At 39.6% G+C, this 26997-nt stretch overlaps 1 protein-coding gene across 5 annotated transcripts in view; it reads right to left on the bottom strand.

The window, feature by feature from the left end:
- The window catches only part of Nhsl1 (NHS like 1), a 216178-nt gene that overhangs the window by 65416 nt on the left and 123765 nt on the right, over positions 1–26997 (bottom strand). The window contains exon 1 of one of the 5 annotated variants that reach the window (XM_055602002.1): positions 2404–2650. The exons of the other annotated variants lie outside the window; for them this stretch is intronic. Within the exon in view, the coding sequence (XP_055457977.1) occupies positions 2404–2461 (58 nt within the window). The 5' untranslated portion in view covers positions 2462–2650. Of the gene's footprint in view, positions 1–2403; positions 2651–26997 lie in introns of those variants that run through there. 5 annotated transcript variants of the gene reach the window in all.

Here is a 26997-nt window from a genome sequence, read left to right as displayed (position 1 = left end):
AGATTCTGTCTCAGGCTCTTGGAGTTTTGTCCAATGAGCTCCATCTGTACAGAAAAAGCTCAAACTGTCCATCTACCACACAGTACATTCATAGATATTTGCTCAGCTCCCTGCTTCCCAGAATCATAGCTCCTCCTCCTGCTCCTGTGTTAGAAGAATAATGGATAAGCTTGACAGACACTTCCCATTCCTCCCTACCAACATACAACAAACTCAAATTTTCCAGCTGTACGATGCCACTGCTTCTTTAAACAAACCAGAAACAAATCAACCACTGTGAGGTTGGAACCAAGTATGTCTCTTCTATTGAATAACTAAAAAACAAAACAAAAAAACACACCATTGTTACAAGCATAAGTAAAAACTTTAAAACTTAGTAGATTCAGTTTGTGCAGCACCATCTGAAATATAAAATTTTCTCACTTACGCTTTCGTGGGATACTTTTATTAAATATTTTTTAAATGTCTAATGCAATTGATTTTATATAACACAAACCAATTCTACTGAACTTTGCCAAAACAAAACATTCCAAAATCTTGCTGGGAGGGGAACGGGAGGGATACTGAACCTAGGATGAATTTCTGAGATATTTTCTTGGGATCTCTTTGTTCTGAAATTCCCAACATCACACCCTATGCTAGAGTATGAGTGGAGCCTAAAGTGAAGGTAGTAGCACCCAAACACATTCATCAGCAATGCTTTAATACTTTCCATATATCTGCCACATACTTACACATAGGAGAGACTAAACATATGTAAAAGTTAGCTTCCAAACTGGGCATTTACCCAGAGTGGTAAATCTAAGTCGTGTAGAGCCAGGAGATGTTAGAACTGTGAGTCAGAGGTGAGTCTACCCTGACTGTGCCCTAGAACAGACAGCTGTCCAGAACAAGAGTGTACACCTGGGAACTAGATAGAGCACAATCTTAAAGGAACAAGAAAGTAAATAAATAAAACAAAAACAAACAAACAAAAAAACCTGATGACTCTCTTTGAACATATTTAAAATGAACTAAACAGACCCCATAATGCAATAATTAGTAGAGCCCATAAAGGAGCCCCAGAACTATTCCCATGGAAGAACTGTGCCTTCCTTAGCCTGGCTCACCTATTATCAATTTTTCCTATAGCCACCACCATTTTTAAAGCCTTTGGATCTGAAGACTACAACAGCTACCTTCTCCATAAATTGCTAAGTGGTAATAAACATTGGGTACCAGATATAAAGTTTAAAAAAAATGTTGTTTCTCTTTAAAATATTTGACAGGGATGGTATATAAACTAGGCCCCTACTATTTTACACACTGAAAAAATGCTCTGCATGGTTCATAACACCATCAGCCTTAATATATAAACTCCTAAAGCATGGCCTTCAGTCTGCTGTATGGTTCAGAGAATAATACAGCTCCACGCAGCCAGAGGTCCCTGAAAGTATAAATAAAATTTATTAGAATGTTTTTTGCTAATGCCTATTTTAAAATTTTAATTGCCTTAGATGGAAAATGGAAATTTTTCCTGTTTGCTCATTACAAATCAAATCCAAGTGATGGCATCTGTGCCCCTGAGATTGTAGCATTGGCCCCAGGGCACAGACATGAACGGGCTCCTCTGAAAGAGCAGTTATTTGTCTTTTTCCTACCGTACCTGCCTCCTGCCAAGGCAGATTTGTATCAGTCTGTCCACAGGCAGGCTTCAGGCTAGAGAGATGCAGAAAATGAGCCTGCAGTGCTGTTCTTTGTTGTGCTCTTAGGTCCCTGTTAGTAGAGGCCCTCCCTGCACGTTTATCTCGGTTGTGTCACTGAACAAAAGGCAACACAAAGCCACACAGAAATAAGCTAATAGGAAAAAAAAATCCATGTCACTGTAAAATCAAATTTTCACGGGAATGAAGAAGCACCTAGCTTAATGAAATTTAAACTGACAGGAAGTACACAATGAAGCCGCAACACAAAAGCTCACTGCTTTACGACAGTCACTGATCTGTCTAGACAGTTTGTCCTCAAGCTCTGAAATCTGTAACACAGAGCACCAGGGGGCTTTACGGGATCATCCCTTCAGGACTGTGTGACTTATTACACATTGGCTCTTACCCCAGACACTCATCCAGCTGGATGCTCAGAAGCCACACACTGTATATCACCACAAAGAATCAACACAGAGACATTCCCCTTTCTTAAAGGACTTCTTTTGAGAAGTATAAAAGAAGTGAAGCCACTTAAAAACCCCAAACATAAATAAATAAGACAGACTAAGGGCACATAATACTATTGAAAGCATTTCAATGACCTCGTATACAGTGGAGATTAATTCAAACCTATTATGTTCCTTCACTGTGATTTCAGCATGAACACACACACACACACAGAGAGAGAAGCACACACACACTCCAAAAAACTACTTACTTTTCTTCTTAATAAGTTTAAAGAGAGATTTAATCTTTGCACTAATGAAGACCACCATTTCCTTTCTGCGGCACCTACATAGGTTCAGAATTGGAAGTCACTTTAAAGCTGAGTCCAGCAGGTCGGTGGCAAGCTGTGCTCTACTGCTCCAGATTCCAACTTTCTTCCTCAGGTTGCAGTCCTTCGACATCTGTCTGCCTACGCTGCTGAACCTCTGAGGTCAAGTTTATAGTCAGGTGGTTACAAACCATTAGCAGTCCTTGAACCAGAAAAACTCCCACTGAAACCTAACCTGAAAGGCTGGGAGCAGCCAGTGACAACAGGCAGAAAGGGAAAACCAATCACGGTCCTCATTTGCATGAGCACCACATCAGGCTCTCTGCCTCAGTGCCCATTCATTCCATTTCCTCCTGTCTGGAGTCCACAAACTGACGGCAGATTTTACATTCTGGAAGTCACGTCATAAAGAAACAAATATGTCCCCCGTTTTCACAAGGTCACTATGTACATCCAGATCCTTTTTTAAAACAAAACAAAAAAACAGGAGCCAGTACGTCTGAGTGTAGTCTCACTCTGGGTGTAAGGGATGTGACCTGATACAAGGGAAATGAAGCAACCTTTGTTTCCCAGCCACACCCCCGGCTCTGCCTGCTAGACCAAGGGAACTTTCATAAGTAGCACAGCTTTAGAACAGAATCACCAGGGAGCTTTGAGAGATGACTTAGTAGCATTTTTATGCAAATAAAGGTACCCTGTCTTCTCACCCTTTGCTAGTTACTGTGCAATCTGCACCAGGTCTTGGGAAGTGTGATCTCATTTGCATCTAGCTGACACAACTCTTAAAAAACAAACAAAATCCTTTAACTTCCTCACTCCAAAGGAGAAATTAGATACATTACTGAAATCACTTTAATCTCTTTTAAATGCAGTAATTACCTAACAGCCCGGTTCTAACAATTCCACCCCAGCTTTACCGGGTAGTAGTTTTAAATAAACATTATTTGGATGACTCTTTAGCTGAATGTAACCAGAGGGAAATCAAGGCGCTGTTACAAAAATACAATCCAAGAGGAAAGAGATACATGTGAAAAACTGAAGAAAACAGATCAGGATCCAAATCGAATGCAGAAAAGTGACTCCTGTCTCCCCCTGTCTCCCCCTTCCACACAGAACAGTCTGTGATGCAATTTAAAGGACCTTTCAGTTCATAGCTTGAGGCCAGACTTGTAACTGAATGGAAATATACAATAATCTTCTAATTCAAAACATTTACTTTTTAACAAAGGCTCTTAGTCAAAGAATAGTAGTTTATATAAGGGGCTCCCCCACTCCTAGGGAAAGCTTGGTGATGATGGCTCCTTAAACTTTCTGTTTCTTTTAACCATACCTTTTGAGCAACAAAAACAAACAAACAAACAACAAAAAAAAAAAAGCAACTGGACATCTTCACACAAAGAATTCTGATGTGTGTTCTTTAGTCTTTTACATGGCTTCACTTAAAACTCACCTACATAGCAAATGAGTTACAACCAAGACTGTAATTCAAATTATATGGCTGTCTTAAATTGAGAGCAAAGTTCCCTTTCAGAGTTATCAAAGACTGTGACCTTGCTCTGTGTATTACACATCAAAGACAGGCAGAGTTCCAGAAGTTAACAATCCTGTTCAGTATCTACAATATTTTGAAGTTCAATGTCACCACAACTTTCCAAATGAAAGTAGAAACTGCTCAAGAAAGCAAACCTTGAATACACTCAATCCTGCCCAACACACAGCTTTCAGGGTATAAAGTAATAGCTAATGGTATACAAACACAGATACATTTCTTAAATAGAGAAGTACTGAGCATCTAGTAAGTACCACTCTCAGGCTTACATTACTTGACAAGAAACTGTAGCAGATCAGAAAGCGGTAAAAAAAACAGTGGGTAAAAGAAAAGTTTCAGAAAAGTAGACAAAAGAGGATGGGAAAGGGAGGTTGATGGGTCTAGGTAGATTATAATCTAGGTAGATTATAAACACGTCAGGGCAGTCCTCACTGAAATAATGTGGTTTTAGTACAGACTTGAAGGAAAAGGTGGCAATAAAACAGAACTCTACAATAAATTCCACTGGCTCTTATTTTCAAAACAGAGACTGTCCCTTGGGCCAGGGAACATGTCTCCAATCCCCCAGGACCAGTTAAAGTGGTCCTTCTTTTCTTAGAAAACGAACTGTAACAAGAGTCACGCATGGAGCAATTTCCTTCTCTCTGCAGTGGTGGTAGGTAGCCACACTGGGGAAGATAACCTCTATTTGCTACACACCAGCCAAAGGTAAACTCAGGGACAGGAGGCAGGCTTCCAGCCCCAGATCCAGGCATACATTATCTGTGTATGTACTCATATTCCAACACCCTAAATCCAAGTCTTCAGGCAATAAGCCAGATACATTATCATGTTTGTTAACTGTTACACACTGCTTTATTTGCCACTACACATTCTATTAATTCTCAGATTTCATTAACTGCAAAGTCATCCCCAATAATCCTGCCATCTCACACTTTACCTCTTATGTACGTATCAGCCTATGGGACATATGTCTACCAGATAATTTGCATGGCTTCCTGTCATGATTTATTTAAGCAAACATCTAGTATTTTGAAGTTGTTTAGTTTATAAATTCAAATGGAAATATATGGTACTTCCTATTCTAGTTGCAGGCAACCACACTAAAGACAGCAAAGCAAACAGCTGTAATATCCTAGATGCTGGAAACCTGACAGACTAGCACAATAAGGAAGACCCTCAATTCTGCAGCCACCAGCTGCTTACCAAAGGGGACATCCACGCCATGCTTTAGTCAGATGGACAGTGGAAGTAAGGGTAGTATTTCCATCACAGGGTTATTATCAGAACTTGACATCATTATTAGTAAACTCCACAGAATATTTCTTGATATATAGTAAGCATTGGTCTTTATTAAACACACAAATTAATCAGGAAACAACCAAGCTGCTTTATGCTTAATAAAGAATTATACTTATTTTTAAAATTTTCTTGGTGTGTGGTGTGCATGTGTGTAGTATGTTCATGCCTGTGCATGTGCATGCATAGATGAAGGTAACAAGATAGTTTACAACAGTTTGTTCTTTCCTTTCCACCATAGGGTCCCAGGGATCAAACTCAGATCATCAGGCTTGGTGACAAGCACCTGCTGAGCAATCTTCCCAGTCCAAGAGAAACACTTTAGTGAAGAAGAATCAGCTTTGCTGAGACCACAAATTATTTTTCCTCTAGTCTCAGGGTTGAGCTGTCGGCTCCTCAAATGAGGGTTCTACCAACTGCCCATATAGCATTTTTTTGTATCATCTTCAAATGCTATTTTCACAAAGCTTTTCAAGTTAGAGAACCGGCTTAGTCAGTAAAGTACTTGCTGCACAAGAATGAGGATTTGAGTTCAATCCCCTAGTACCCCTGTAAAAGAAGGCAAGGGCAGATGTGGATACCATAATCTCAACACTGGGGAAGCAGAGACAGGAGCATCCTTGGAGCTTGCAGACTAGCCAGGCTAGATCCTGGTTCGGTGGAAGATCCTATTTCAGAAAAAGTAAGGTGAAAAGTGATTGAAGAAGAGACACAGCTTTGGACTCTGGCTGCCACACACAGGAAGATGTATACACACAAACAAAAATAAGTAAATGAATTAAAAAAAAAAAAACTATGCCTCAACATCGGTTGAATAATCCTGGTAGAACTGTTTTTTAAGTACTGAACTCCAATTATCCTGGTGTCTTATTCTGATTCAGGATTTTGTAATTTCTGTTTCTATTACTGTGCTGTGAAATTTGTATCCACATAAGTTCTAACTCTTCTGCTTATTCTTTCATATTAATAAAGCCCTCTTAGTAATAAATGTTATATTTAAAGTTTTTTTTTTTTTTCTAACCAGGCAGTGGTGACACACATCTTTAATCCCAACACTCAGGTGGCAGAAGCAGGAAGGTCTCTGAGAGTTCAAGACCAGTCTTGTCGACAGAGCAAGTTCCAGGATATCCAGGTTATATAGGGAAATCCTGTCTTGAAAAAACACAATAAATAACTAAATAAATATAAAGTTTCTTTTTTCCTTAGGCCAGATATGGTAATACATGTCTCTACTTTCAGCTACACAAGAGTCAGGGCTTACATGAGCCTATGAGTTCAAATTCAGAACACTTGGGCGAAGCAGTGAGAGAATCTTTATGAACAATAAATTTTCCTTGGGGTATCATGGTATCACTTTCATCATGGTATCACTTTCACAGGTAGGACTAGCCAACATATCAGCTAAAAAAACAAACAAACAAACAAAACATGTTAACTGAGACAGTGGTTTATGTTCAATCTTTAGTTTTATGCTGAACATTTACACAGGGAAACTGTCTTAAAAGCAAAAGTCTAGTGATAGAGTTCAGTAGTTAAGTGTGTGCTTGGAATGCCCACAAGGCCCTGGATTTGACTGCCTTCTTAAAACAGCAAGAGGCCTTCCTAGGAAGTTCACAGTCCAGTTCAGAGACACACCTTAAAAGATAAAATGGTAACAAAAATGAGTAAGGCCAGGGATGGGGAGGGAGGGGAACAGAAAGTTCCTAGTGGAAATGATGGAGCTTCCCTACTTTATTTAGAGAATGAACAAATCTGGTCTACAGAGTGAGTCCAGGACAGCCAAGGCTATACAGAGAAACCCTTTCTTAGAAAACTGAGGAAGAAAAAAAGAAAAAGAAGGAGAAAGAGAAGAAGAAGGAGAATGACAAGAAGGAGAAGAAGGAGGAGTTGGAGAAGAAGAAAGAAAGAAGAGAAGGAGGAAGATGAGGAGAAAGAGGAAAAAACATCTGAGACACAACAGAAGAGAGTGTCAGTGAAAAAGAGAAGGACTGCCATTAGACTCAGGTCTGCACACCACACCATATGAGCAAAGAACAGAATAGGACAGGACTAGAGCATACCCAAAGGCTCTTGCTTGTCAACAGAAGCTAGGCAATGGTTTAAGAAAAACACTAGGAAGGCTTCTGTGTTGTAGACACTGTGAACCCCAAGATTGTGTTGTTTACTGGAAAAAACTGTTTCTAGTTGTGCTGTGGTTCAGCCCTAGCACACACCTTTAATCCAAGAGCTTGAATTAAATAAAATAAGCCATAGGTCAAGAGGCAAGGCAACCAGCTGACAGGGAATGAACATAGGAAAAAAAAAAAAAAAAAGAGAGAGAGTAAAAGAAGTCAGGAGAATGGATAGGGAGACACACAGGAAAGAGAAGGGAGGGAAATTCGGTTTTGAGGTTCTTCTTTTTTTGTGATAGTGTGGGGAAGGAACATTCTTCTGGAACCTCTGCTGAGGAGGAAAGTCAGCTGGGTACTTTCTCTGCCTTTCTGAACTAGCAGGCTTTCACCCTAGCATCTGGCTCCTGAATCTTATTGGTAAAGATCAAACAATTGAGATTTTGTTAAATACAACACAACACCCATGTGTGTCATAATCCATGCCAAAAGATGAAGAGATCAAGAATTCATTTGCAGCTAACTTTCTTCACAATGCCTTCACTTAAACTATGTTTAATAGCATATACACTCTAAACATCCTTAATGTGAACATCAAACATGAAATGATCTAAAATCTGACACTTTTTGAGCTCCTCTATATCATCAGTAAAAATTTCCATACCTAACTTGAGCATGAGATGAGTCACAGTAAAAACACAGGTGCGACAAAAGTATTGTCCAGAATTCCCTTCAGATTGTGTATAGGATGGATAAAAATCATAACCTGAATTCTGAGTTGAGATTTGGGTACCCGGATATCTCACTTTACACACACGTTTGAAGTCTAAAACACTTCTGTTTACAGCATTAAGAACATTAAAATATGTTCTAAGAATCACAGACACCTAAAGTATGAATTTAAAAATCAATCAAACAAACAAACAGGGGTTGATGGGTATCAAATTGGGGTTGACTTTTTAGAGGAGACAGAGAACCCAACTATTCACTATTTCTCCATGTTACCACCCATTTTCTCATCTTTAGCACAACCTTATCATTTTGAGGTACAAAAACAAAAGAAAACCTATCTGTTGAAACTAAATGCTTCTTAACAGCAAAGCCAGGAAAGCGTCCAGAACCCTGCCACAGAGCTTCCAGCCCCTTATCTTCTCATCCCCATTTTCATAAAATTTCAGGCTCCTGTGTACATTAAACACAGTGAAACATTAGAAGTCTTTTTAATCTTTGAACTTTCATATTGTTAAACAATATTGATTAAAAAGGGACCATTTTCAAATGTTATGCATAAGTGTTACATGAAGAAATGAGATAAGGCTATATCATAATATATATAATAGGACATAAATCATGTATATTATACATGTATACTCTTAAAATATTCATCAATTGAAAATAAAATATATATTACCAAAGAGTACTGTGTTTGACTAGGTTGGAAATAGAAAGAAAGGAAGACTAAGAAAAATCACACATAACATACATTTCTACTTAGAGAGCTATGTAGTACAAGCTAAATATAACACAGGTCAGGGAACTTCAGCTCCTTAAATAGAACATTCCTCAGCTCAACCTTATCTATAAGTAGTGGCTTTACTATTTGCTAACCTTAAAAGTACTTTTTTTAAAAAAATAATGTTTGGTGGGGTTTTTTTTGGTTGTTGTTGTTTTTGTTTTTCTTTTGTTTTAACATCTAAATTAGAAAAATGAAGGACCGGAGACATAGCTCAGCAGTTAAGAGCACTTGCTGCTCTTGCAGAGGGCCAGGGTTTGACTCCAAGAACTCACACGGCAGCTCAAAGCTGTCTGTACGCCCAGTTCCAGGGGGTCTGCTTCTGACCTCCTCAAGCACGGTATGTATCCACATGGTGTACATATATACGTGTAGTCAAAACACTCAAACACATAAAAGCAAATGTTTAAAAAATAAATTAGAAGAATATACACAACTCCTTTAGATTTACTCATTCATTACCTTTACATATAGTTAAAACTTAATCTAAACTCCTTAGAAATATTCATCCATTTTGTTTTTGAGGCTTACTGGGCAAACTGAAAAAAATCATACAGTACAAGCCTACCAGGTCAATTCAAATTACATGTGTATCCTTGACAAGAGCTTGCAGAAAATAGTCAATATAATTTACTTTGCATACACATACACATAAAAGGTAATAGCTCAGAGATACTGTTCCTAGAATAAAACCATGTGACAAAACTTCATGTAGAATTATTTTTGCTGTCTCTCTAATGTTAGTTCACAAAGCACATTTCAATTCATCAATACTCCAGAACATCATGATATAATGATATGTTCTGTTTCCAAATTTATTTTTAATGGTGTGGGCATGATATGCTGCAAAGGGTTAATAGAAATTCCCCTTTGCCAGTATGGATGGAGCTGGTAAAAGGGAGAAAGGGAAACCTTCAGACATTATGCTACATCTGTTCTTTAGAGGGAACTTGATCTGGTATCATTCTGCCAGTTAATTTTGATGCTGAGAAACCCCCTTCACCCTGCATACAGATCCTGGTTAATAATTTAACCCAACCCCACTGTTCCCATCTGCTCAGTCTACTTCAAAACTTCTGCTATCACCATGGCTAGTTTAGGCAAGCCATAGTATTCATGTAACAAACAATGAGCTAATGAAAGGAAATGCAGACAAAAAACACGCCATGAGAAGAGAAAAAGAACTCCTGCCCTTCCCAATCAAAAGTGGAAAACATAAAACACAAAAGGAGGCACGCTGACACAGAACATTCGAAGTCTGGCTGCCTTGCAATGAAAGAAGGGTGCAGAGTCTTTGCCGCCCAGGGCCACCGGGGCCTATCCTGAGATGACAGACTGAGGTGTGGCCCACAGGAGGCAGCTTTGTAAGGAGCAAGCCTTGTTAACTGTGTATAAGGACATTGCATGGGAATGCAAAAGGGAACTTTCAGAGGTGCCTAGAGTTAGCGTGGGAAAGAGCCAGGGAGAACATCAAAGCTTTTAAATATATATGGATATATAATTTATTCATTTATTTATTGCAATAAGCATCTGGAAGTATAGCAGTAGGCCACTCCTGGCTGAAATGAATATCTTGTCTCTAGTTTGCAGCATCTGACATGCAGCCTGTGTTGGGAACAGGCCATATGACTGGGGAAACAAAGTACTCTCATTTTTTAAGTCAACATTCTTGCATAGGCTATTAATCTCCCTAGATGCCTGACCCCTGCCCTACAACTGGGCATGTCTCTACTCACTGTTAAAGTAATGGCCAAATGTTAACCATCCTGAAGAATTCCTTGATGCAGCGTTAATAACTTTGTTTTTAAACTGCATCATTTTACGTCGAGGACAGGTTCCTTTAAAGTAAACTGTGGAGCTAGAGCTGGCTCAGTGGTTGAGAGTACTTGCTATTCGTATAAAAGACCTGAGTTTGGCCCCCAGGACCTACATCCTGGCTTATAACTATCCTCAAGTCCAGATCCTAGGGATGTGATGCTTTCTTCTGACCTACAGCACCAGGCACACATATGGTGCACATGCATACATACAGGCAAAATGCTGAAAAAGAAAAAGAAATAAAACTAAAACAAATTTAATGTTAAAAAAGAGCAAGGTGTGTCTTACAGAAAGACAACAGATCATTTCCTTAACTGTAGCTTCTTACACTTCAGTTACTCTTCATCACGTTGTATAGCTCACATCTTTGTAGTCAAGCAGCACTGATGCTCCAGTTCATTCCACATAGCCTATATGAGGTGTATACAGGCTTGGTGGAAGAGAAAAACAATGAATGTGAGCAGAGCTGCAAATAAATGAGCTTAATTACAAAGTTAATTCATTTTACTGTCTGAATCCATATTAAAGGTCTAACTGCTCTAGTGTATCTCAGAGAAAAATGTAATTTTCAATGACTTAAATATATTTATTTAATTTAATTATATATTATTTATATAGTATAATATATATTATTTGTATATTATTTAAATTTAACTTACTTATGGACTAAGAATAAAAACTAATCTAAGGGAAATTAATTTTAGAATCTGGAAGAAAAAAATGATACCATTCTTTTTGTTAAAATCTTTGTGGAGCAAACAGAAAATCTCAACATGAAATAAAAAGCCAGAGTGTAATGGGGTGATCCTAAATATGTAACTGAAAAGAGGCACAGGATCAGCTAAAACTGGGTAATATTAAGGGCTGCTTGATTGCCACTGTTACAAAGCCGACACTGCAGCTCAAAATAGGAAGCAGCCAAAAACCACAAAAAGAAAAAAAACCAAAAAACAAAAAGTATTTTTTAAGCAATAAAGTAATCATAGACAAGATTAAGATGAACAATCTTCATGTATCTAAAAAGTATATTTAACTTATAAAGCTTATATAAGCTTATATGAAGCTTAGAGTATAAAATATGGCTAGTTCATAATTTAGACTATCATTTTATTAGTCATTTTTTCATTTTCCTCTTTTGAGAGAACATCTCAGCAAGTAGCCTAATCTAGCTTGTAACACAAGATCTTCCTGCTTCAGGCTCCCAAGTGCTATGTTACAGAACTGAGCCACCTGTCATCTGTCTTTCATTATGGAAAAAATATAAAAAGTGGGGAATGTGGGAGAGGGGGAAATCATTCAAAGAATCTAACTAATAGTTGGCTGGGGAGATGGCTCGGTGGGTAAGGTGGCAGCCACTCAAACATGAAGACCTCAGTATGGGTTCCAGCACCCTTTTTTTTAATTGTTTATTATTATTAGTTACATTTTATTAACTCTGTATCCCAGCTGTATCCCCCTCTCTTATTCCCTCCCAATCCTACCCTCCCTCCCTCAGCTTCTCCCTGCCCCTTTCCAAATCCACCTATTGGGGAGGACCTCCTCCCCTTTCATCTGACCCTGTTTTATCAGGTATCTTCAGGGCTGGCTGCGAAGTCCTCCTCTGTGGCCTAGCAGGACTGCTCCTCCCTTGGGGGGGTCGGGAGTCAAAGAGTCTGCCATTGAGTTCCTGTCAGAGACAGTTCCTGTTCCCCTTACTATGGGAAACCAATTGGTTATTGAGCTACCACGAGCTTCGTCTGAGTAAAGGTTCTAGGTTATATCCATACGTGGTCCTTGGTTGGAGAAACAGTTTCAGAAAAAAACCCTGTGCCCAGATATATTTGGTCCTTGTGGGGCTCCTAATCTTTCCCTGTCATACTAACTCCCCTTCTGCCGAAGGTTTGGTTATGAGTCTTAGCCAGCACCCTTTTAAGATAAAAGCTGGGCACAGCTATGGACTCCCATAATCCTAGTTGAAGGAAGGACAAAAGAATCTCTGACCTTGCTGACAGGCAGTGTAGTCAAGTTCAGTGAGAGACACTGTCTCAAAAAATAATACGGTAGGGTGTGGGTAGATGGCTCAGCAATTAAGAATAATAGATGCTCTTCCAGAAGACTGGGGTTTCATTCCTAGCACCCACACTGCAGCTCACAACCATTTGTAACTCCAGTGACAAAAGACCAGATGCCCTATTCTGGCCGCTGTGGGTTCCAGGCATGCGCAAGGTGTACAGATATACATACATGTGGACAAAGCATCTATATAAATTAAAAATAATAATTTAAAAATGATCAAGTGGAACATTGTTCACCCTCCCCCACAACACACAGAGAGAGACATGCACATACACACTTAAACAATCAATCCTAGAACCAGAATAAAAGAAAAGATACATGGCGAGCTAGGCTTGGTGGTATTTACCAGTAATCCCAGCACTTGGTAGGCAGAAGTACAAGGCCTGATCTATACAGTGAGCTCCAGTTCAGCTGGGCTGATTGTGACAATCTGTCTCAAACAAACATAGAATCCAAAGATAATTAAGAAGGAAATAAATAAAATAGGATCTTATAATACCAAATAATTCTCTGAAATCTTTCCAATAAAGCCTCTTAAAAATGTCACATGGACTTAATTTTATCAGCAGGTCTGGGACATTATCTCTTTGAATGCAGCAAGCCATAGAAATCAGATGATAAAAACACAGAGCCCTGAGTTTGATACTCAGCACTAAACTAAAATGAAATATTTATGAAATTGCCACAGTCAATCAACATTTGCAAAGTCTATTTAATCATATTTTTCAGCTATCAATGTGGTTTAAAATACTTGCACTTTGCCACCCCTGCTAGAAGTTTATACGCAATCACCTCTAAGTGACGTTTAATTATTTCAGCTGGAGAGAGACATACTCACCAACAGCACCCCACTGGATGGCAGAATCAGCCACAGACTCCAGACAGTATATCACATTCATCATTAGAATAAATTCCAGTGGTTGTATGCAAATCACACTTCGAGACATTCCATGCTACTATAGTGTAAAAGGCAATTCTTCCCTGGGTAACCCCCTGTCAGCTACAAACCTAACTCAACAGGACACCTCTGCATTCTGAACTTTGAGCGTCACTGAGATTGCATTTCACACACACACACACACACACACACACACACACACACCCTCAAAAGAAAAAAAAAAAAAAAAAAAAAAAAAAACCTCTTCAGTTTGCAGCTGCTAAGCACTACAAATAGCTTCTTGTATAAGTGGACTTAGAATGCACCCCAAACCAGACACGTTGAATGGCAACCTGAATGCTTCATTCATAGAGAGCTCCAATGTGTAGAATGTGCTAAAAACATCACAGTGGTGAAGGGAATCATTAGGAAGTCTGGGCAGAAGACCACGGTATTCAGTAGCGCCCTGCAAATTCTTCTTAGGTCTATGAAAATGGCGAGAGAGAGGTTTCAGCAGATTCCCACAGAGATCAAAGAAGGACTAAATTCCCCTCCACCCTGTCTAGATGGGGGGTCTTCCTAACCATGACCTCCATTCTTTAGAAGAAATGTGTATTCCTAATAAAAATGTGCTTTTCCTGAATCCATTCACATTACAACATCAATTATCCATCCCTAAACTCAAGCATTTTTAAGGAGCTTTATTTTATGCTCAAAGCACTCTACATGGGGTAGACAGCTCGCTCACATTTCCTAGAGGGCCAGAGTCAAGTCCACACCATTCACTTTGCACAGTGCCAACTTTGGTGCCAGGCCAAATGGATAGAATGTGACAGCATGGAGCTACAACAGAAATATGTGGAGCCTAAAGAATTTAAAAGAAACGTGTCATGGAATGATTTTCTAATTTGTATAAAGTTGTCCCTTAAGAAACTTATGGGGCTAGAGAGATGACTCAAAGGTTAGGAACACTAGCTACTCTTCTAAAGGACCTGAGTTCAATTCCCAGGAACGACATGATGGCTCCCAACCATCTATAATGAGATCTGGTGCTCTCTTCTGGCATTGTATATAGAATAAACAAATAAATCCTAAAAAAAAAAAAAAAAAAAAAAATCTTGAAAAAAAAAAGGAGAAGAAAGAAACAGCTTGTGATAGGGAGAGAGACCATGGCGAGATAATAAAAATGCTTAACTTCCAAGAAGGCTGGCTTCTTCCTTACTTGACCTGAGACAAAAACCTGGAAGCCTAAAACTGGCTTGTGTGAAATGGTTTGACAAAATCAAGACCTGACTGACCAAGGTATGTTTAGCCCCAAACTTGTGGAGCTATCAGTTCCTTGTTTTTCTTTGTTCAAACTGAGCAAGCCTAAATTGGAGTAGGAAGACCCCATCAAAGGCCCTTAAATCCCCTAGCCTTCAAGAAGAGACCAGGCTTCCGCTTCCTGCGTCCCTCTTGTGTTTCCCAGTGTCTTTTCTATGTGCTTGCTGTTTGCATGGGTGCTGTTTGCTTACCCCTAATAAAAGCCTTTCTTTATCGGCAATCACATGAGCACAGAAGATGGTGAGCTAAGAAGAGGACTTCGTGAGAAAGCACTTTGAAGGTTGCTTTGGAAAGATGTAAGTGAAGGAAATCATGGAATAGCTTTTCACAGGCTTTCTTTCCATTACCCTTTGAGCCTCAGATTAGGTTGGCATTTCCTCAGATAATAAATCTCTCCTGACCCTTCAATTGTGTTCAGACCTGTTATTCCCTCTCAGTGCCATCTGTATTTCCCTTTCATGCAACTACCACTTATCTTTGTACAGTAGTCTGTTTAATCTCCCGGGCACAAATGACCTTCACCATGCCAGAGGGCAAAGCTCCCCAAATCCTCAAGGTCTAGAAGTTTGACATCATACCTAACACATGTAGGCATGCAATTAACATTATTTCATAAAATTAGTAAATTCCTACAAGAAAAGAAACAAGGGCTAGAGATATGGCTTGGCAGGTAAGAGCACTTGCTGGGTTGCAGAGGACCCAGATTTGATTCTCAGCACTACATGGCAGCTCCCAATCTCCCGTGACTGCAGTCCTAGGAGAACCCAACACTCTTCCAGCATCCATGGGCACTCTGCACACACGGTGCGCTTACACACATGCAAGCAAGACAATCTTACACCTAATAAATATTTGAAAAGAAAAGAAACAACTTAAGCATAATAGCTCTAGAGGATTCATTCTTATGGCATTAAAAAAACAATAGCATTAAAGTACCTATGGGCTCTCAAACCAATAAAAAGCTTTTAACCAGAGAAAAAGTCATGATAAGGAAATCATTCAATTAATTTGCAACCTTGCAATTAATTAAAGCCTCAACCCACCAAGCTGCCTTAGGCTCTGCAGATTCTAAAATGAAAACAGCCTCTCAGGAAGCATTTATAAACCTTCCATCACTAGGCCCTTTTCTGGAGTGGAATATCCACTCTTCTATTTATGCTATAAAGATGCTCTCTGTCCCAGGACTAGAACTATGTTTCTGGGAAACAAGGACTACACATATACTGTCTTTGGCCAGGTAAGTTTGGCCATCAGACGATAAAAGGAATGAGCAATCTCTTCCTTAGCCCTTAAGAAGAGACACAAAATAAAATGGTATATAGGCATAAATTGGAGCATTCATACCTGGAATAGCAGTCATACAGAAGTAACATCAAGGAAAACTTTATATAACAGGTAATTCATGAACTAGACCCTAATGAGCGAAGAGTCTGCTAGAGTGAGCATGCTATACATTCCAGGTAGAAGGACAGAAGCACAAGCATAAAGAACACAGAAGTGCACAAGCACAAAGACAAAGAGTGACAGGTGAGTGGGGAACATGGAGTCATGGATTTACAATGGTGCACATACTACCTTTCACAGTTCCGGGCAAGCTGACTTTAGACCATTTTTCCCAGACTCTTGCACACAGGTATCAGTGCCCAATATATAGTATTGGCAAAGCAGATGTCCATGATGAACTGAGTGATTTCTTGCAAAAATTCTGACTGCTGAAATAACCAACGTCTCTGTGTCTAGCCTCTAATTTTATGGAGGTAGGAAGCAGGTGGCACTTATGTGGTGGAGTGGGCATGCAGAGGAAGCAGTGTGGTCTTGGGTTCAAAAACCGAATATCAGCTTTGCCAGCAGTAAGGGCTAGCTAGCTCCCTGGGTCAGCCTGTTCTGAAGGTCATCCCTGAAGTTTAGGCTTGGGCCCGATGCCCCGCATCTTCTGTTCACCTTATATGTACCATAACTAGGCAGCATGCCCTCTGCTTATACTGCTGTCTGCAGCTCAGCCTCCTCAGACGACCTGCTCGCCAGGGCGGGTGACAATATGGGACTGACAGGGATGTCTTGAGAGATCTGGATGCTAGAGTTAGATCACAAAGAGTGTGGAGAAACTCTGCCAGTCAGGCTACACTCAGCTTGAAATGGTTGAATATCAGCGTTTTTGTGCATTAAAGGAAAAAAATAAAAAATAGAGGGTTGGGATATAGCTCCATTGGCAGAATGCTTGTCTATCAGGCATGGACCCTGGGCTAGATCCCCAGGCCTGACAAACGCCAAGAGTCACTGAAGGCCTGTGGTTCCAGCACTTGGGAGATAAAGATAGGTGGAACAGAAATTCAAGGTCATCCTTGACTACACAGTGAGTTCAAGTCCAGCCTGGGCTACATGATATCCAGTCTCAAAAGAGGGCAGGAGAGATGACAGGATGGTACAGTGGGTAGAGGCACACGCCAGGCAAATCTCACAACCTGAGTTCAGTTCCTAGAAACCTCCCTTCCTCACACACACACACACACACACACACACACACACACACTTTTAAAGAAGCTTTCAGAGATGGGTGAAAATAACTTGGAAAAACAACAGCAAAAGTGTACATCCACAGTAAACTAACCCTGATGAAAGAAAAACAGGGCAAGGCTATACTCACACTAATGACTCCCTTTTGGGGTGGGGTGGCTTCAGGAACTACAGTCATGACCAAAGTGACTGCTAAAAAGGGTTCTCTGTGATCATTTTTAAAATGCTGATTCCAGGCCAATCTTGATCACATACAACTCTGAAGTACTTCAAACATTTTCCAATAAGTAACACACACCCAATTCAAATCAGTATCTTTATGCCGGAAGAAATATCAGATAATTAAACCAAAACAGACAGTACCTTTCAAAAAGTAGATATGACGGCAAAGCCAAAGTACATAGAAGCAAACAACAGAATCTACTCTAGTAATATTGAGAAGAAAAAAAATACAAAACACACACACACATGCACGCACGCATATGCCCCGCAGTTAATGAAGGATATTAATTATCTTGCCAAATTTCCAGACAGGGCAGAGAATAAATTTACCTGCTACCAAGCCAGGGCTGCTACAGCAAAATGCAGCTGCTGCCACCTGCTGGTCAACACTAAAGGCATGCAAGTCTGAATACCACTTCTAGACTGGCAGGAGACCAGGGCTGTTCCACTTGCCAGTAGAGTCAAACAACCTGCTCAGTTACTGCCTAACACTCCTTGGTATGTGAGCCTGTTCGTAGAGCCTTGGTTGCAAGCCTGCATGTTGTTGCAAAGACGCCTGGAAGCCAGGCCCGCTGGGCAGGATGGGAAATGAGTAAGGCTATGATAGGCCCCTGCAGGACAATTGCTGCACTAGGAACAACCATTTACACGCTCCAAAATCAACCTGGACTTGTAGATACCCCACCCTTCAAGTTTAAGCTAAATCCAGCAGTAGTTATTTACACTGAACTTCCTGAATCAGATGCTGGAAAAGCGAGAGCAATCTTTTTGCTCAAATTCCATCAATGGCCTAAGAAGAATTCACGCAGCTGTGTTCACCACCCCCAATTACTGTGTCAACTCAACACAGTCCAGGTAGCTTTCCATGGATGGCATTTTTAGAGAACTGAAAATGAAAATGCAACATCAATTTTAAAGATATGCTTCAAATCCATCAAAAATTTAAATGGGCAACAGAGGGAAGATACAAATTTCATAGAAACAGCATTCTGAAAAGCAGAGCTCTCAGTGGACTGCTCTACTTTGAGTGTACTCAAAGTACACTCATGATTCCCACAGGCACCTCTTAAATAAAGCTGAAGGCAACTAACACAACACAGTAATTTTCTTAAAATGTATACTTTTACACGCTATCACATTATTCTTTGTTCAAGGCCCCTTCCCCCCACAGCATTTTTTTTTTCCTTTTTACTGAAACATGGTTTCTCTGTGTAGCCTTGGCTGCCCTGGCCTCTTGAACTCACAGATATCTATTTGCCTGCTTCTGTCCTGTCCCCCCACCCCACCAGTACTGGGATTAAAGGTGTGTGCCACCTCGCCTGGCCTCACATCATTTCTTATCCCTTCCTACAAATCCTTCTCCAGCCTCTTTCCTTCTTTCATGTCTTTGGTTTTGGTTTCTCACTTCATTATTAGGGTTGCTTACATCAGCATGGGTTGAGGGTTATTTGAGTGGCTGTGTCACGAAGGAGTATGACTCCTCCCTACCCCTGCGACCATTTACTGTCTGTAGCTCCTCTGGGAGGGGTGGGGCCTCATAAGGAGACCCTTCACCTCACACACCCAGTAATGCTAATAAAGGAAAAAAAAAAAAAAAGTCCAGCTAAGCTTCTATTAAGCAAATACAATTTTTTATGAGTAGCATTGCATAAATAAGTCTGTCTGATGAAGGCTGGAAAATGCTTTAGCATATATGCAATAACGGTATCAATAGCAAAAGTATTTTTTCCAAAGCATAATTTAATGGTAATGTAATACAAAGTGAATCTTGTTAAGAAAACTTTAATCTGCAGTACAATTCCTCATTGGCCAAGGCAAGGTTTTTTGTTTTTTTTAAGTTTCATTAGAAAGCTAGCCATGATGACACTTATCTGTCAATACAACATTCAAAAGGCAGGAGAATCAGAACTTTGAGCCAGCCTGAGCTACCAAGCATACTACAGAGAGGCCAGCCTGAACAAGACTCATCTCAAATACAACTAAAAGGCAAAGCTAGGGTTGGAGGTGTGTGTTGTATTTTGTCATTAATATTTACTAGTAATATATCTTTCAGTAAAGCTGCGGTTAAATCTAAACAGCTGTATAATCAAAGCACCACACAGAAACTAGGATTTATTTGATTAACCTAAAACACAATGCTGGGCAATAGTTACTCCCTCCTAAACCTCCAAGCCTGCATAGTTCCTACTATTCAGATTTTACCCATTATATTTGCTTTTAGTGATACGTTAGGTCCAGTCCATCTCTCCACGTCGTTCCAAGATCTCTCCTCTAGCTTCTGGTCTCCCAGCTTCTTTCCTGCTGCTTCTCCTTCTCTGTGTTCTACTCCTTCCTCTCCTCTGGCTCCTCCCTTCTCCCTCCTACTCCTTCCTCTCCATTGCTCAACATTGTGACTGGTTGTTTTATTTTGGCATGTTTACACAAAGTTTAGACAGGTGATGCTTAGAATTAGTATCACAATGCAATGTTAGGATTGAAGTCAGAGAGTGGGGAAGAGAAATCAGCATTTGAATGAACAAGGGTAAGGTGTATACATTCCAAAAGAACATTATACCAACAGGTGTGCCTCTGGTGGAGGGCTCATCTAGCACCTGCAAGGCCCTGTCAGATGCTCACTCAACACAGGCAAGGCCCTGTGAGATGCTTGGCACCCCAAAAGAAAAAAATAACAAAACGGCAAAACAAATAGAGTTTTTATGTGTCATAATTAAAAAATATTGATTTCCTTATAAACATCCAAATATTATAATGAAACATTAAATATTCATATTCCTATTTTCTTTTCAACAGAGAAATATCATCTTGGATGGAGAGTAATTTGCAGCCACCACAATTCCTGAAGGCTAGAATGAGGTTTGCACAAACACAGACTCTTTTAGAGCTCAGCAGGTGAGCACAGGGGGTGAGGGTGGAATCATCTATAGACAAACACAGGCTACACCAAGTCAGTTGCACATTTAGGACACTTTACACCAATGAGAGGCTCTAGCAAGTAGTTAAAGAAAGAAGCAGAACACTTGCAATGATAGTAACTTTGAATTTCCTCTATTTTTGCATTCAGGTGGAGTGGATTAGCAAATATTTGCTTCACTACCCTATTATTTATTACTATTGTTATTACTATTTGCAGAGCTAGGAATAATCTGGGCTTTTGTATGGCAGGCAAGTGCTCTACCACTGAGCTATACCCCAAACCTGAAACATTCTATTAAAAGGAAATAAAACAATAACAAAAATTTTCAGAGCCATCCTTTAAAAAGTCAGTAGACAACCATAAATGTTCAGTTCCCAACACCTACGGCTGTCTCTCCAGCCAACAAAAAAAAAAAAAAAAAAAAAAAAGTCAGTAGAAAAACCAGTCAGGCAAAATTTTTTTCCTGTTACCTTTCAGTTTTTTTACATTTCATTTTTCCAGGTCCTTTTTTTAAAAAGATTTATTTATTATTTATACAACATTCTACCTGCACACCAGATCTTACTATAGATGGTTATGAGTCACCATGTGGTTGCTAACAATTGAACTCAGGACCTTTGGAAAAGCAGCCAGTGAGTGTTCTTAACCTCTGAGCCATCTTTCCAGCCCTCTAGGTCCTTATATGTTTCCTGGGTCAAGGGGGCTACTCTAAGTGCTTTCATCATAAACTTTGACATTCAGTGTAAATTACTGCCCCAAATTCAGGTATGTTCTATGTTAAGTTTAATGATAAAGCACAATGACAATAACATAACAAAGCTCAACAGCTTATTTTAAATGATAAAATATTAGTCTATAGAATCTTGGCACATAAAGAATAATGAATAAACAAACAAAAAATCTTAAGAAATAATCAATAAACTTCCAGTTAGACACAGCTTTCCTAAAGCCAGGGCTACAGACAGGTTTAACCTTAGCTCGGCATTTGGAGGACATCTTGAGCAAGTCACCTGATCTCTGTGCTGGTAAACATGACAGATTCAAATCTTATCTGCCCTGTCTGTGTCTTAGTCTGGTGAGCAGAAGTCTCTTCTACCTTGAGACTTACTTCAGAAGCAACTGCATAAACTTTTCCTTGATCACTGTGTATGGAGAAGTTTATGTATGGATGGAATAAGAAGCTATTTCCATAAAATTGTTAAGAGATGACTGTTGAAATGGAACAAATGGGTAGATCTGAGATACATTCAGAGGAAGACTTAGCTGTAGGCTGAAAAATAGATAACTAAGAAGGGGAAGCACTCCCATGAGCAAAGGAGTCTACACTCATAAAACAGGCCACAGAGGATACAGAAAAATGACACTTGTCATGAGTACCCCAGAGGAGAATCAGGTGTGACAGAAAACCCAAACCCAGACTTGGGCACCCTAAAAAGAACAGGTGAAAATCAGGGAAACCTGATTGTAGGCTTCTTTTCTTGTCAGTGGAGTGAGTCAATTCTTGCTTTATGTGGCCCACACTGACTAAGAACTTGCTACATAGATCACTGGCATCAAAGTCATGATCCTCTTGCCTAAACCTTGATGCTGAGATTACAGACCTATTCTCATGCTCGCCTGTCCTTCTGTATTCTGAGTCAGGGTCTTTCAATGAAACCTAGGCTTCCCATAAATTTGTAACCCTCCTGCTCTGGCCCCCTGAGAACTAGGAAGACAAGCACACAACACCACAACCATCTAGGTGACTTTTTTAGTAATAAATTCTGCTCCAAAAGACAAGAAGAAAAATGGATGGAGAGTATGTGCAGGGTATTTCATTGCAACTTTTGGTGCATTTCTCTCAAGCTGTTTAATTTATTTTATAGGCCATTTTATGAATAAGTTTTATATTCATGTAACAATATTCAAAAGTCTAGATTAATGAATGACAATCTTCAAGCAGAAAGGCTGGCAATTTTTTTTAAAATAATGAGTTTCGTTAATGCACACATACACGCACACAGAGAGAGATAAAGAGAGAAAGAGAGAGGGGGACAGAAAAAGTGTGTGAGAGAGAGTGGCCATGGCCCTCAGTCCATCCTATTATGAATTTTCTGTACAACTTCAGGCATCTACATTTTCCTACCAACAAAGTGGCTCAGTTTGGCTCACTCATTTGTAGAAGGTACCCACCAAAGTACATTACAACTCATCAAGTTAAATGAAGCAGTGTCAGGGGCTAAAAGCTTAAAAAGAAATTCTTAAGATAAAAACAAACAAATAAAAAACCTAAAGCAAAAGGCTGTGTGCATGGCAAACAGGGGGATCCTGAATTGGTTATGCTGATAGGAAGTCATTAATCTGCAATGGTGATGGAGATAAGTAACATGGGACATGAATTCTCCGAGGATTTAAGGTTGGGAAAGCCCAAACCGTAGATGATAGGTCTATGCTGTAGGTCTAGTCTGAGTCCAGGTGGCAAGATTGCTCCATATTTTAAGAAGCAAGGAGTATTCTTTAAGAAACAAAACAAAAATATTTGCTAGAAGTGGAAAGCCCTTCCTCTAAGCTAAGTGAGCATTGTGTGTACAATATTTCACTAAGATCTCATCATATCCCGGAAGTTTGTCAGCTCTTTTTAGTTTTATTTTTTAAGATGAAGAAATGGAGACTATGTAAGAACTAAGTGATTTTCAAACTACGCAACTTGAAAGAGATCAAGCCATGCAGTAAGAATTCAAGCCAAGACTAAGATCCTGGAGGCTATACTTTACTGCTCATTAGACAGAAAAGAATACTTACCTAAGTAACCACAGCCGCACTCAGACATAGTGATACCTACAAAAGCTAAAATCAAACATAAATCCTAAGTGCACTTTTTACTGGGTACAGAGAAATACCCAAGCTATGTCCACATCTCCATGAAACACCACACAGTGAGCGTCCACCTATTAGCAGATGGGGGTCATACTGTTGCAGTTATTAATCTATCCCCCGAATTGAACCATCATCCAGACTGACGCAGCAGAACTTTCCTCCCTGGTTTTTGAAGCTTTGAAACTGGAATCACACTCTTCTATGTCTGTAAAATTCAGCTATTTGGTGGAAAGAATACATTTTTTCCTACTGTTGTATGGTATGAATATGGTATGGAATGGTATGATATTTGGTATGGTATTAACTTCCTGTTGTATTATTAATGGATGTTTGGTTTTGTCTAAGTTAAAGGTGTTTAGAAAAAAGTGCAACTATGTACCTTCTTATACCCAGTATTTGGCAAGCACAGGTTTGCCCTCTTGTTGGACTGCATCTGGAAAAGGAATCTGCTGGGTCAGAAGGTGAGCACACAGCCGGCTTTCAGAGACCGCCATATGATTTTCCAAAGAGGAAACACTACTACAGTGATTTACAAGTTTTTATCCCTAGCAGATGGACACACAGGCAAAAACAAAAAACAAACAAAAAAAAATTAAATATACCAGAGGGCTGAGAGACTCATAATTAAGAACACTTATTACTCTTCCAGAGAACACAGGTTCAATTCCCAGAACCCACACTGGCTACCTCTTCTGTTTTCCATGGACAGCTGCACATAGCAAACCATACACAAAGACACACGTAATTAACTAAAATAATAAAACCAGAAACCAATGCATACACATCAGCAATAGACTTTTTAAAAACTTTAATAATCATCTGAATGTTTTCAAAGCCTCGTGTAGTCACTGCTAAGAAAAAAATGGTGAGAAAAGTCTGACAAGCGTTTATGTGAAGTAGCAACTGGGCTGGCTACAAACTCTGGTGGACTTTGGATGAGCATGAAAAATTCCTAGTCCTCACTTCACTCAGTGAGGCCAAGATGGAACTCCCCATGCCAATGGGCCTTGGCCTTTTCACCTCTACAATCACCTCGGTGATGACAGGGTAGGACTTGTAAGCTGTAAATTCTATTTCAGGCACCATATTGTGTGGTACAGATAGGAGGATATTTCTGGCCTCTAACAGAAAGAACACAGTCCAACAAGTTCACTACATAATTCACTCAAAGCTAAAGCATAAAAGTGGGGAATGTACTCTGCTGCAAAATACAAAACTAGCAGTACAAAGAAGGAAGGTTAGCTGGCCTGATACCCGAGAGAAGTTTTAACAGCTCAGGGCTGGTTAAAGAAAGTTTTAGGAGAAAAGATTTTGAAAATATTTGGCTATAGTGATTACAATACTGAAAATTAAAATGTAAATACACCCTTGACTTCTCAAGTTACATTAAAACACATTTTTCCACATACACCCCCAATCTTCTCTTTTGTCAGTATTACTCCCTTAAACGATCATTGATCAAAAAAAAAAAAAAAAAACAAAAAAAAAAAAAAAAAACCTTCAAATAAATGAAACAAATATCAGTGAGTTTGACATTTCCCCTCTATTTTTACTATAAGCATTTTTTTCCTCTGCAATATCTAGGTTCCTTTATATTTTTCCCAAGTTAAAACTTATGTTTTGATTCCATTGTTTTTATTTAAAACTACACTTTGGGCCTGATTGCATTAGTTTTGAAGTTAAACTTTCTATTATCATTTTTTAAGGTGCTTTTGTATTTTATATCTCCTTTTCCTTCTATTTTTAACTAGAATAATAATGAATTTTAAAATAAATATACACATGGTTGTATGTCGAGCAAAACCCCACCCTGGGGGAATGGATACATCTTTGTTATTCTTGTTAGCTTTTAAAATCCCGCCAGCATCTCCCCTGCTGCTTGATACTTGAAGATAGGCTTTAAAAGGACTACACCCTGTCATGTGTCTAACATTAGCTTCTTTGTCTTTGCTTTGTAGTGTTTAAACAAGAAAGCAAGTCAAGCCAGCTGTATAAGCAACATGGAAATCCCTGGGGAGGCTCTTCAGCCTCCCCTCCTTAACCTGTTGACAAAGAAGGTCAAGACCAGCACTGGGAGCTGTGCTGGATTCTGTACCAATAAGGCTGTCTTTTATAGTTCTATATTTTGGAAACAGAGTATAGCCACAGATGGAAGAAACCATCACCAAACACCAGAGCTCAGAAGATGGTTAGGTTATCATTTGAGTATGCTCAGAAGTGGGTTCTGGCTATCTGACTGAAGGGAGGGGGGGGTTCTTTTCATTTAAGAATGTAATAAGGCTTCTGAGGCTGACAGCAGCCTCATTTACATCTGTGAATAGGGCTGAATTCATGGCTGAAGATAAATGGCAAGTCAGAAAGGCAGGATTACCTTGTCCTGGCATTTGTGAGCGCATTTACATATGAACAGTCGAAAGAAAGGGGTGCATACTGTGCCGGTACCAATCCACTTAGGAAACTGCAAACCTAAAGTGAAAAAAGCCTCTTTGGCACTGCAGTGTGACAAATAGCGTTAGATGTTCCGGGGCCATGTAGCATTTAACGCACACATAACAGCAAGAAAACTAGTGGTTAACAGTAACTGGGAATAGACAAGTTGCAGACAAGCTGTGCATACATTACCCTCACTGAAAGTTCATATGGCTCTTATGGGCTAGGGATAACCCATTTAAGAGGTGAAAAAAGCTGGACCCCAGGAAGTTAAATGACTTGTCCCACTGCCATGTACTTATAGAACCAAAGTTATTAGTGATTAGAAAGCCTACAGAATCGATGTCAAACCCTGCTCCGCATCTGTACCTCTCTCACAGACCTCTAAAGTACGTGGGCTGTACTCCAATGGGTATTTTCAAATCTACTAGAAACTAGTGAATTATACACATAAAAATCAGATGTGATAATTGTGTAGAGAAAACAAGCTATTTTGACATAAGGCTATATAAGTAAACATAATTCCAGATGATTATGGGATAAGCCCTAAATATCAAGACCTATGTCTTATATTACTTTTTAAATATATTCCTGATACTCAGGAATCCATTGCTAGTGACACAGAAATAAAGGAGGGTGGCAGACTATAAGGAAGAGTAAGAGGGTTTCTGTTCAGGAGGAAGAGATGAAATGGTGTTTCGAGGGGAAAAATGCAAAGCAGATCTGTGTTATCAAGAGTGCTGAGTGCTACAATTGAGCAAGAAAGGAAATGGAAAATGACAAAGAGCTGCCAATATGACCTTAGAATCCAAATGTGCAGAAGGTGTGCAGAAGCCAGGGCTTCTTTGGGGCAATAAACAAACAAACAAACAAAGAGTCTGGCTTTGGAAGGCACAAAGATGTATACCTACCTAAAGGAGAAATGAATGTGCAGGAGCACTTAGGAGTGGGGATGAAGATAGGTGGTGGAACAAATGCTTGGAATGTGCAAGGTCCTGGATTCAATCCCAGCCACACACACACACACACACACACACACACACACACACACACACACAC

Source organism: Psammomys obesus, unplaced genomic scaffold (assembly GCF_907164565.1).
Source record: "Psammomys obesus unplaced genomic scaffold, mPsaObe1.curated_primary_1811, whole genome shotgun sequence".
NCBI lineage: Eukaryota > Metazoa > Chordata > Mammalia > Rodentia > Muridae > Psammomys > Psammomys obesus.
This window is presented reverse-complemented; position numbering and strand designations above follow the sequence as displayed.